A 13,636-nucleotide genomic window follows, 5' to 3' on the forward strand; every position below is an offset into this window, starting at 1 on the left:
ATGCCTCCAATAAAGCTTTTGATATAGCAATTTTGCTCAACAGAGTTGGTTTTCAGATAGAAAATACGTTTTTGAGAATGACACTCCCCCAAAACCCTCAGGGCAAGGGTTTTAAGTTATGCCCGGGGGGCATATAAGGTTTTTATAGAAGGCGTTGTCTTAGAAACTTTAAAAAAGGCTCATTCAATTGGACATTCAATGGGATAGTGCCCTTTTTAATAGTCGAAAGTGATTGGAGGGCAACTACCCCCCCCCCCACCATTCCCCCAAACACATTAAATCGAAATTTTGAGATAGCCATTTTGTTCAGCGTAGTTGATTTCCAGATAGAAAATATGTTTTTCAGGATGACAATCCCCCCAAAATCCTCAGGGCAAGGGTTTTAAGTTATGCCCTGGGGGCATATATAGAGTTTTTATAGAAGGCGTTGTCATAGAAACTTCAAAAAAGGCTCATTCGATTAGAAATTCAAAGGGCTAGTGCCCTTTTTAATAGTCGAAAGTGATGTTATTTGGGCCATTTTGTTCAGCGTAGTTGATTTCCAGATAGAAAATATATTTTTGAGGAGGACACTCCCCCACAACCCTCAGGGCAAGAGTTTTAAGTTATGCCCTGGGGGCTTATACGATTTTTATAGAAGGCGTTGTCGTAGAAACTTCAAAACAGGCTCAATCAATTGGAAATTCAAAGGGCTAGTGCCCTTTTTTATAGTCGAAAGTGATTGGAGGGCAACTAGCCCCCCCCCCCCACACCCATCATTCCCCCAAACACATCCAATCAAAATTTGAGATAGCCATTTTGTTCAGCGTAGTTGATTTCCAGATAGAAAATATGTTTTTGAGGAAGACAATCCCCCACAACCCTCAGGGCAAGGGTTTTAAGTTATGCCCTGGGGCCATATAAGGTTTTTATAGAAGGCGTTGTCGTTGAAACTTCAAAACAGGCTCATTCAATTGGAAATTCAAAGGTCTAGTGCCCTTTTTAATAGTCGAAAGTGATTGGAGGGCAACTAGCCCCCCCCCCACCCCTTATTCCTCCACATACATCTAATCAAAATTTGAGATATCCATTTTGTTAAGCGTAGTTGATTTACGAATAGAAAATATGTTTGTAAGGAGGACACTCCCCCACTACCCTCGGGGCACAGGTGTTAAGTTATGCCCGAGGGGCATATAAGGTTTTTTATAGAAGGCGTTGTGGTAGAAACTTCAAAAAAGGCTCATTCGATTGGAAATTCAAAGGGATAGTGCCCTTTTTAATAGTCGAAAGTGATTGGAGGGCAACTAGCCCCCCTCCCTACGCCCATCATTCCCCCAAACACATCCAATCAAAATTTTGAGATAGCTATTTTATTAAGGGGGTTTATAGCTTATGGAAAGGGGTTTTGTATGGGAAGAACACATAGGAAATCTATTATAATTATCCAATTATAAGGTTAAAATACATACTCTGTGATAGATGCAAAATTGCTTTGGCACACAAAATCCTATTAAGGTCAATTCCAAACAGTCGTGATCCCTTTGTGTCTGCAAGTGAAATGGTCTAAACCACCTTATTGGAGCTATTTTTTCAATCCATTCATTGTTGTCATCGCTGTCCACAAGTTATGCAAGCTGTCTATTGTTCATATATAAGGTTTTTATCAAAGAAGTAATCGTATAGACTTTGAAAAAAACCTCATTCGATTTAAATTGAAAGTTCTAGATCTGTTTTTTAAAGTCAAGAACAATCGTACATTAAATACCCCCCCCCCTATGCCATAAAAACTAGAAACATTTTGCAATCAAAAACGAACAAAAATTGATTAAAAAAACTTTCCGAAAAATAAGTTTTTCAAAGAAAAGTAAAGGCCATATTAATCTTAAGCTCAGGTGATGCTGATACCTGTTAAAATTCAGACTCAAATCGACCAGAAACTACTATTAAAGAATAGATGAAACCCAAAACGAATATAAAATAAATAAACAATCATAGCAAAAAACAAACAACAATTAATAATATAAATGAATAAATAGATATTAAAGCAATTAAGGATTAGATTTAATATGAAAATCAATATTAAATAGAAAACAAGTATTTTGCTGTTCAAGTATAAATAAAACTTAAAAAGAAGTGAAATTAAATAACAATCCATGCGAACAAATATACAATATCCATTATTGTAAATGAATAAATAAATCTTAAAAGAAGTGAAACTTAAAAAGAATATGCAAATCAAGTTTGAATCAAATAATAATAACTACAAACAAGAGTTTGGGTATCGACTCACTGCAGAAGCCTAAACCTACTGCGTCATTGGCGCATTACTGAAAACGAATTATATTACAAATGTTTTCTCTTGTACTTATTATTGAAAATAAATATTAAAATTACAGTAAAATTTTAAACTGATGAGCTTTTAGCAATTAATAGCATTATGCATCAAATATTCATTTTAATTTATTAGTTCTTTTCAAGATTGGTCAAGACAAATATAGTTTCACTACAAGCAAAATTTGGATACTGCCCCCTTCTTTAACTGTAAAAACCTAAAGCCTTCTGCGTGATTGGTGCTTCACTGAAAACGAATTACTCGTATATTACAAATTTATTATTTTCCAGTTCTTACAGCATTGAAAATGAAAATAAAAATTACAGTGAAAAAAAATCTTGAAATGATGGATCTTTTAACAATTAATAGGCCAATCATTAGGCTATGCCTAATATTCAATTTGATTTTGTTTATACTTTCCAAGACTCATATGGTTTTGCCATTTTTTTTAACTGCAATTTTTTCTAACTAGTTTGTTAAGAAAGCATTCTATGGCTTCTAGGCATTTCTATTTGAGCAGAAAACTGAACCTTAAACTTTGTGGAACATGCATTTTCTTGCATGAAACACCAAAATATAATAAAATGTCAAGTTTCAGAGTGTTCCACCACTCGCAAGCAAGTGCCATTGGTATTTTTGAATCCGCATGGTCAATTTAGGGGGTGGAGGGTAGGCTAATTCTCGTAGCAGCCCCATTCCGTCGTGGTATGATTCACATTTTCAACACCTGGCGTCCGGACTATCATATAATCTACCAAGCATACAACTACCCCAAATAAGTATCAATAAATAAATGAAACCCAAAACGAACAAAATTAAAATAAATATTAGCGTCAAACTCAAAACGAGGATAAATTAATGTGATTAGGGTTCAAAACCCCTATGCTTTCTAAAAGCCAGAATATAATTTGTACTTTACTGGAAAAAAAATCAAATGAGTTTACTGAAAAAAAATGTGCATTGTTAATTTAATATACATATGCTGATATTTTTTCCCTAAAATCTTAATTAATTTTTGATTTCTTAAAGTTACAAAAGTGAAAACATTTCAAAGAATTGTTTTCAGTAAAGCGCCAATGACGCAGTAGGTTTTAGGCTTCTGCAGTGCGGCAATACCCAAACTCTTGTTTTGTAGTTATTTTTATTCGATTCAAACTTGATTTGCATATTCTTTTTAAGTTTCACTCGTTTTAAGATTTATTTATTCATTTACATTAATATATATTGTATGTTTGTTCGCATTGATTGTTTATTTAATTTCTGTTCGTTTTAAGTTTCATTTATTCCTTAATAGCAAAATATTTGTTTTCGTTTTAAGCTTGATATTCATATTCAATCTAAGCATTACTCGCTTTAAGATCTATTTATTCATTTATATTATTACTTATTGTAGTTTTTTTGCTATGATTGTTTATTTAATTACTGTTCGTTTTGGGTTTCATTTATTCTTTAATAGTAATTTCTGGTCGTTTTGAGTTGGAATTTTAACAGGTATTTGTACCTCCTGAGCTTAAGTTTAAAATGACCTTTACTTTTCTTTGAAAAAATTATTTTTCGGAAAGTTTTTTTAATTAATATTAACAAAGAACACGAGGTTGGTCATATCCTATTTCAACTACTTTGTACGAAACAATTTTTGATGGAACGATGGACTAAATCGGAATCTGATTGCGATTAAATTATCCGCAAATTGCTCAAATATTAATAAATTCGGCACCCGGCACCCGACCACCATTGACAACCTGCAATGGCGATCATTGACAGCAATAGGATATCAAAAATGCCTCTGAGAACCGAAGTATTGATAGCCATCAATAGTGGTCACGTTTGAAAGTTTTTCTTAACTTTATAATTGGGCAATAAGCATCAGGCTATCACCAACATCGACTGTACAAAACAGTTGGTGGCGAAATACAATTCAGCTGTTTTGTAGTCATGAAAAAAACAGCTTCCTTTTACTAAACCTAAGCTTGCGATTTTCAGCTTTTTAGTATAAAAATGAACGATATTACGAAATGGGTTAAATACTGAAAATACACCGCACCTTATCTAGAAATAAGAGGCCCATAAGAATCTTCTTCTTAAGAAAAAGAAAAAAAAAACGCAAGATTCCCAAAAAGTATGATAATACTTAAAAGAAAACGTCTTGACATCATTCTTGACATTAAGAGGGCCATATTTCGTACAAAAGCAATCCTTCATCATAAAATTTATGTAGACAAAACGTTATTATCGAAGATGATGAATCAACGATAAAGCGTAAATGTGTAAAGATTCACTTCAAATGGGGCTTTCGTCATGCGGTCATTTCATCATTTCTTAGGTTAATCAAAGACGAGTTGTGCGCCACTTGAAAAATGTTTATTGAACTGTCCAAGCCTCATGTTCACGCGCCTGGTCACGGAGGCATGAGTAGCCTTTAGTAATATCAGAAGCTTCAAACGATACTGCATATCTCAGGGCCTCCAACGCACTGCACAAGATCCAAAATTCGCTGATTCACTGCAGTTCAGAAGTTATGAAATATCGAATTAAATATTTGACTAAAGATTTTATGGGAGTTTCGAGTAAATTCATACCAGCAAATACTTTCGTTCAGAACACACTATTTATAAAGCTGATTTGCAAGGTACATTTCGACAATTTGCAAACACAATGTCAAAAACATATTAAAAACTCAGGCAGAGGGTTCTCTGAAGAGGGTTGTCTATTCTTGTACAAGCAGATAGAATCATTTCTTTAAACTGCTTTATAAAAATGTAGGGGGAGCTGTAGTCTTAAAATACAAAAATGAAACATTGGTGAATGTGTCCTTTTTTACTTATTGCTAAACACGTGTTACTTTTCAAATAACCCCTTAAGGATACCAGTTTTAGAAACCCACTACTCGATAAATATACAGGAATGGATGCACACAGGTTCGACTACTTTTTCGCGAACAAGCTCTTTTAAAACCATCTCAGGAGGCGAGGTCTCCTCTCGTTAGCGTAAGGTTAGAAGAAACACAATGCTTACCGCCTCCAAGATCCCGAATCCCATGATCGTATCTTCCCGTCCTCTTCGCTTGATTGATAACATGTACTAAAGTGTCCATATAAAATTTAAAAATAGCGTTTTGTAAATGCACTTTCACACCAAGTAGTCTGTTTAGAAACTTCACAATTTTATTATGGTCTTTATCAAGTTCATATCCCTTGGTTTCCGAATCACGTAACATTCCAACCGAAGCGAGAGCCGCACGGGCATCTGAAATTAAGAAAAAAAATTTTGACTAATTATTCTATTTTCCTTTTTAATAGACACAACGACTAAGGAAGATCTAGGTGATTGATTTGCGTTATTTATTTATAAACAAAAACAAAAACACTCTAGAAACAAAGTTACATATCAAAAGCGTAGACTGGGGTAAACACGAAGGAAAGGGGATGGGGAAGAGGATCAATGATAAGAAAACAAATTTCATTTGATAATCTGAATAAGAAATACCAAGAAATCCAGGGTAACTTAGGATTTAGGGGAGGTATGGCCCTAAGGCTTCCTTCTGTGTACGTCACTGCCTACGAGGATACACCATGAAAAAAAACAAGAAAAGCCACTGAAAACAAAACAAAAGAAAAACCCAACTGAAAGAGAAAGAGAAAACAAAACAAAAGAAAAAGCCACTGAAACAACCAGGCAAACAAATAAACAACAAATTTCTAAGGTTATAGTTTTGCAAAAAATAATTTGTATCTTTCTAATTTAGACATCGATTTAATGTAAGTAAGTTCTGTTTACGTTTTACTAGCACATGAGACATGTACAGACGAGAAATATACTAAAAGAATAAAACAAATTCTATCAGTAAGTACTAAGAGAAGACTATAAAAAAAATTATTGGTATAGCATATTTTGATACATCCTTAAGAAGAAAATGTTTTTGCTTCAAATTATTCACTATTATCTAATCTAGATTATGAATTAAATTTATTTATTCATAAATAAAAATAACAGAATAAAAATAAGCCGCACACCGAAAAAAGTAGCGAAATACTAACTAGCTTACCCTTCGCGGGTTGCTGCAGGCTCAAAAGAAAGGAAATTCAAACAAGATTCCACCCTGTGTAAAATTTCCCATATATTAAAAACGATCGTATCTAAAATCCAAAAGTATTTAAAATCCCCCCTACCCCACGGATAATTCTTCTTTATTGGGGAATTGAGTCCATAAATCGAAAAAAAACACAATAATGCACTGCATCTATAGACAAAAACATCAATTTTTTACGTAATGTTACCACAATAGAGCTAATCCCGGAATGAATAAAGTAATTCATTACCCTACATTTATACAAATTACCTAAATGATTAATTTTGATTACATACGCAAAGAGTCGAAAAAAGATATGCAAATCAAATTCATTTTAATTTTGAAATCCCCCCACCCACAAAAAAAATGTTCCCACGGAATGTTTTTCCGACATGTAAAATAACGATAGGATTTTAATATTTTAAAACCATTTGAAAAATTAGGCCGAATATCAAATTGACGAATTCATGAAATTTATTGAAAAATAAATCTTATAATTTCAGAAGTTTGTTAGATGACAGAATTCATAATTGACTAACCTGTAACTTGACTGTCCAGAAAGAAGTGAATAATATGACCGGAAGGGACTGTCAATTATTTGTGCTGAGGGGTATCTAATATCAGTCAGCATGAACAGTATTAAGGCAGCCTTGGGGGGATTTTACAAATGTAAGCTTTGCAAGAGCGAATTCAACAACTTCTTATATTATCCTGGCGATCGGATGAACACTAGTAGTAATGCATGCATGACAACCACCCACAGACACATACATTCGGCATTAAATATACATATATATACTATATATATATATATATATATATATATATATATATATATATATATATATATATATATATATATATATATATATATATATATATATATATATATATATATATATATATATATATATATATATATATATATATATATATATATATATATATATATATATATATATATATATATATATATATATATATATATATATATATATATATATATATATATATATATATATATCACCAGTTTTCAGTATTCCTATCTGTGTTTATTATGAAATGGGAAAATGAAGAAGATATAGAAATTACCAACGATGGTAACTTAATACCCCCCCCCCCCCCCAAGAAAATTAATCCGTAGAAAAGACCAGAAAAGAGAATAAGAAATAGAAACCAAAAACAGATAAATCATGAAGTAAAGTGCTACACAACTTCTATGAGCTTTCTTTTATAATTATTATTTTGTCATTAGTATCTTGCAGTTTACAAAACTATTTAACAATAAAACAGAACCAAAAAAAGAAAAACCTACCACTAAAAACTTTAAAGTCTTATTTTTTTTATTTAAAAGAAAAGGTAATGATTTAGTGATAGTAATAAAAGTAAGGTAAAAGGTAAAAGAAAAAAGGTAAAAGTAATAAAAGAAAAAGTAGGGAGGGTAATGATCAACTAAACAGACAGGAATAAAACGCAACCCTCCTCCCTCCGCAAAAAAAGGAACTAAAGCTTGAGGCTGTAATGAAAGATAACCATATAATATTTAAAATAAACAAGTAAACTTATGAAAGGTTACACACCTTCCATGAAGTTGCCTTTATAATCAGGTATCTTGACAACCGCTTCTTCTTGCCCAATAAAAGCTCTCATGACTAGTTCCAAAGCTGATCGCCCATATTTGTCATCAATATTAAACTGGGATAAATCACGAGCTTCTCCTGCTCTTCGGTCCCCGTGAGTGAGTGCACCCAGGGACTCCAGACGTTTGGCTACAATCGAGGCAAATCGACGCTCACCGGCAAGATCGGAGATGAGGAACATGTACTCAGGTGGATATAACTGATTTGAACGATGAGTTCGACCTAAATGACAAAATGGTCAAAACAAAACTTAGAAAAAAAAACCAGAAAAGTTTCATAATCAGAATATATCTTAAAAAACTGCCACTTAACAAATAGCAAATACCAAACATCAAACCAGGTGACTGGCAACATACGGTAAAACCCCCCATCAAGCACTAAAAACACTTCAGCTTGTCGCGGACACGTCCACTTGATGGTCAAGATACGATTGAATAAAAATAAACAGCAATTTAATATAAAGAAAAAAAATAGAGAAGTTGGGAGGGGGTAGGGGAATATATAAGTAGGAGTATCATATACTCCATTACACACAAATGACTGAACAATGAGTCCGAACTAAATGAAAAAACGGTCAAGAAAGAGAAAGAGACACAGTGGAAAATTCATAACTGGAATAAATCTTGGAAAAAAAAACCACCACTTAGAAATCAGCAAGCCCCGATAACAGAGTCAGGTGGCCTCCAATACAAGATAATACCACTCACCAAACACTAAAAACACCCCAACCGACCCCTGAGATGTCCAATCCATGGGCAAACCACAACTGAATAAAAATAATAATGAACAATAATTTAATACGTACTGAGAAAAAGAAGAAAGACGGATGTTGGGAGGTGGCGGGTGGGAACGTAACCATGAGGAGCATCTGCTGAAGCACATACAGACGATTTGAACGTTGTGTTTCAGCAAAATTGTAAAACTATGATCGTTTAAAAAAGGGAAAATAGAAAAAACAAATAAACTTAAAAACAAGAGCATGATATTCGGAAGAATTCAGACCCAGGTCAAAGACGAGATTTCCATCTTTGACAGCTCAGAAAGGATACTAAAAAACGAGTATGTCCAATTATAAAGGGGTATCTCCATTTGTTACGTCACTCTCGTTCTTGGAATGAAATTTCTGGCAAAGGGTATTAAACATCAAACCCGTCTTTTAGCTCAAAGACAAACATTTGTCGTCGGAAAAGCGGCCAGAGCAGTGAGCTGACAAGGACTACTCTTAACGCAGTAACAACTCTTGATTACATATCAAATAAATGTATATGACATTTTTTCTATTCCAATTTTTACATTCTAATTATTCCAATTGGAAAGACCAGTTCTTTCTAAAATGTCTTAGTTCAGTTTCTTCTAAGACGACAATCAATCTGTCATATATATATATATATATATATATATATATACATATATATATATATATATATACATATATACATATATATATATATATATATATATATATATATATATATATATATATATATATATATATATATATATATATATATATATATATATATATATATATATATATATATATATATATATATATATATATATATATATATATATATATATATATATATATATATATATATATATATATATATATATATATATATATATATATATATATATATATATATATATATATATATATATATATATATATATATATATATATATATATATATATATATATATATATATATATATATATATATATCCGTTTTTAATTCTTTTTATTGGGATGTTTTTTGACAATTTTGACAAAATTGTATAAGATAATTTTCAAACCTTCTTTTGATGTTGTTCTGTTTTGACTCTAAGTACAAAACCGGCTTAGCCGGGCTTGTGGCAGTTATCTTTTTTAAACAAGTCTTATCTATCCACCGTTGTATAGTGGCATTTTTATTGCCACTGCAAAAAAAACACCATATCACCAAAAAAGTGATAATCACTATTCTAATCTTACCATTATAAACAATGAAAAAGTCAAGCATCAAAGTGTTTTTTTTTGTTGTTGTTTTTTTTTGTGTTTTTTTTGCCGGTCCTATAATTTTGCTCTCAATGGCCAAATCACGTACGGTACTTGCAGTTCTTTCTCAAGCAACAAAATTGTACCGTTTATTCTTTCCGTTTATACGCTTATTGTGAAATTTTACAGGGAATTTGGCATATGTAAACTGAAAGTAAGCAGGAAATTAAGGAAAGATAGGAAGAACTATACAAAAAGGGTACAAGAAATCCCTACCAAACTGCTGAATAGCTCTGTCTGCACTCCATGGAAGTTCCAGAGTGATGTGAACTCGTCTTTTTGTATTCAAGGCCCTCTTATCAGCATGTAAGGAAATACCGCTACTTGCAGCTTCACTGATGATAGCAATGTCTTTATCACCGTTTTGAAATCTTTCTCGTTCTCGCACATTTAACATGTCCACCGGTCCTTCAGCATCGGCACGAGATTCATATGTGACGTTGCCTAGGTCATCTTGAACCATTCTGCCTTTTCTGCCAGTCATCTCAGCCACTTCATCTGGGCCTTCAAAGAAACAAAACTAAAGTCAAAATTCAAGCAAAATAAAGCTGGAAGATATGAAAGTAATAAAAGCAAGCCTTTTTCTTAGAAAGTTCTGTGTTCAAAATTGTACTTGGGAGCCAACATAACAGATCCAGACAATATAAGGAGGGGGGGGGGGTAAAAACCAAATAGCTTAAGCCAAGACAAGCAACCAAAGCAAACCAATGAAAGATGCAAAATTATGAAGCAGAGACTACGACAATTTCTAAAATAAGAGTGAAGGATAGATCACAAGATTTTAAATTGAAGGGGAGGGGTTTATTCCTCAAAACCGCACTTAATACACTAATTTTTTCCCAACAGCCGTTACTCCATCATAGTGGGAGGTGGAGGTGGTGGGGGCAATTATAAACAACCAGTTTGTGTACAAGTACACTTTGAGAGATATAAACTGACTTTTCTTAAAAAAAAACAACTATCCAAATGAACGCCTATCCAACATAGTCAATAGATAGTACTACTGCAACTATAGAATTTCATTAAATGTGGATTTATAATCACAGTATGATTTCCACTTTGTTTGAAGTCTCAACTACGATCTTTTTCAATTTTTTGGGAGACATTAATTTCTCATATTTAGCTTCACCATTGTTGAACAGTTTTATTTTTCTCTTAAAATTTATTCTTTTTGACACTAAAACATGAACATGGTAATGACTTATGGTCTGAGGACTCGAAGTTCCTGAAACTTCGTCAAGGTGGAATTCAAAAACATTTTTTCCGCAAAACGACTGAAGTTAGTGTTTTAGAAAAAAGCGTCACAAATTCATTCAATTTAAACAAAAAGTTAAAAAGGTTCAGTCCTTAGTGCAGTTAAGACTACAGAAAAAAAAGACAGCCCCCTTGGCATTGGTACAAAGGTCCCCCCAAAAATAGCAGCCTAAAAATATATTTTCTTCGTGTCTTTACCCCGTGCCTCCAGGAAACTGTGAGATGCTGTTTGAGACTTTGCTATGACCGACTTCTTAGTATTGTTGTAACTGCCTGAAGAGTGTCTGGAGCCAGAAAAGTGAATTTTTACAGTAGAAGGCCCAACCAATATCCACGGTTTGGTAATTTAGAGTCAACTGTCAGGAGCTTCACGATGGAGAGGGATACGAAGTTTTTAGGGCTCATTGATAAGCATTTAAACATTTTCAATCACACTGATTTCGCTGAGGATACAGACTTTATGTTAAAAAAACCGATGAAAAGTTCAATCTGAATAAGGTAATGGGTAAGGCCACTAGTTTAATCTCTTTGAGTATTAGTACTGGTGCAAAGTTGTCAAAGTCTTAAGCCACCTGAGCTAAAGATCGGCTCCTGAAATATTAAACGCTACTTTGGCTACCTCCCAAGATATCCAAAAAGATTTTAAGCCATTTTGTAATATCTATCTTGTCTAGAGTATTCAACATAACTCTACCCGCTTTACGAGCAGTCTAATACCCCTATTCTAGAAATACGGTTTAGTCTTGGGATTCTTTTTTTGTTTTTTTTCACATTCCATATAATTATTCCAATATATTTATATATAGTTAACTTATTCTGGACACTTTAGTCAAATCTGTTCAGTGCTTATTTATACTTCTTTTCCAACCCACTACACTGAAAGCTTCCATATTTATCACTTTTAAAAATATCCCACAGATATTGATCTCCAAAGCTTAGTGCAAGCATAAAAGGACTACTTAATTTTGATCAAGTAACGTATGGAGCTGCCAAATAAGTTTATTTTTAATTTGCTTGAATGACAGTCCTGGGTTATAGAATGTTTTACTAGTTACAAGGTTTCACACCCTAATTCTTAAAATAATTTAAAAATTCACTTACGTTAAACTTATCAATTATATTTATTAACATTTTTCCTTTTTTGTAATTGTTTCATCAGCATGCCCTAGCAGGATTAGATTTTGGTGTACTGTTTATTAGTCTTTTTGTGTTTTGGTTTATAAGAAACTATTGTGCTACTATTACCACTACTAAATGTTGGCAAAAACCAACCTAAAGTTTCTGCTAGCACCTCTTTCTTTGAGATGAATCTCAAAAACTTTCAGTATCTTTCAGGAGTAAAGGCAGCTGCTCAATTAATTTTAAATTATAAATTCAAACAATAAGGTTCTAGGAATTTAAAAATAAAAAAAAATTGGTACAGACAAAAAAAAAAAAAAAATTACTAGAAGACCAATTTTGCAATTTGGCCAAACAAAGAAACAAAACTTGACATGAGAAACAGTGGCGTCAAATCACGGAAATAAAGGAAGGAGGAGGGGGGCCAATTTTACTGTTTTTGAATTTTTTTCAATGAAAATACAAAAAGCTATTTTCAATGAAAATACCAAAAAACATGTATTTCTTTTAATCTAGAAAGAGGGTGCAGGGGGGAGGACCTGGGAAGGGGACAAATACATGGAGAGAAAACCTGGGAGAAAAAAGAGGGAAAGTGGTGGAACTATGAGAAGTTTAAGGACCTTGGCTCTATGAGAGTACAACAATTATCTTACCCCCAAGCTCATCTATTAGTTGGTCCAATGTGTTAGGAGGCAGCTTTTTTCCCAATTCTTCCAATCTTCGTATGATTTCCTTTTTCATGGCAATAACCCTGTCCGTATTGGAAGGCCCATCTTGAATCTGTTTGAGAATTGGAGTGCTAACTATTTTTTCAATGCTTGGAAAAGGTTTTGGAATGCTTTCTTCTACCTTCGGAAGTTTTTTCTTCAACTTCTTCTTGGGCTTTCTCTTTTCTGCCTTTTCTTTTTTCTTCTTCTTTAACCATGGATCTATGAGGATATCCAATTTTAATATCAAACAAATCTGTTCTGTCAAAACCTAGTATCTGCGTTTTTCAATTTTTCGACAAAATAGTAAATTAAAAAATTTTTCGTTTTTGAATGGGAGGAATAGATGAAAAAACAATTTAAGCCTTTGTAATTCCAGCATGTCCCTACTAGGTTTTGGCTGGAAAAAAACTGTAAAATCAATTTTTAGCACCATATATACTAGGTCATATCTTAGAAAGTACAGTGCACGGAAAATTTCTGACTGCGAGATTG

At 32.9% G+C, this 13,636-nt stretch overlaps 1 protein-coding gene across 1 annotated transcript in view; it reads right to left on the bottom strand.

Moving 5' to 3' along the window:
- The window catches only part of LOC148947261 (protein strawberry notch homolog 1-like), a 90,535-nt gene that overhangs the window by 19,434 nt on the left and 57,465 nt on the right, over positions 1-13,636 (bottom strand). Inside the window, exons 14-17 of the mRNA XM_089096961.1 lie at positions 13,088-13,363; positions 10,278-10,565; positions 7,961-8,242; positions 5,327-5,557 (exon numbers count right to left, since the gene is read on the bottom strand). Coding sequence (XP_088953087.1) covers positions 5,327-5,557; positions 7,961-8,242; positions 10,278-10,565; positions 13,088-13,363 — 1,077 coding nt within the window. The remainder of the gene's footprint in view (positions 1-5,326; positions 5,558-7,960; positions 8,243-10,277; positions 10,566-13,087; positions 13,364-13,636) is intronic.

The sequence above is a fragment of the Artemia sp. Qi Xiang Cuo genome, chromosome 11 (genome assembly GCF_049724085.1).
Source record: "Artemia sp. Qi Xiang Cuo chromosome 11, ASM4972408v1, whole genome shotgun sequence".
In the NCBI taxonomy this organism is placed as follows: Eukaryota; Metazoa; Arthropoda; class Branchiopoda; order Anostraca; family Artemiidae; genus Artemia; species Artemia sp. Qi Xiang Cuo.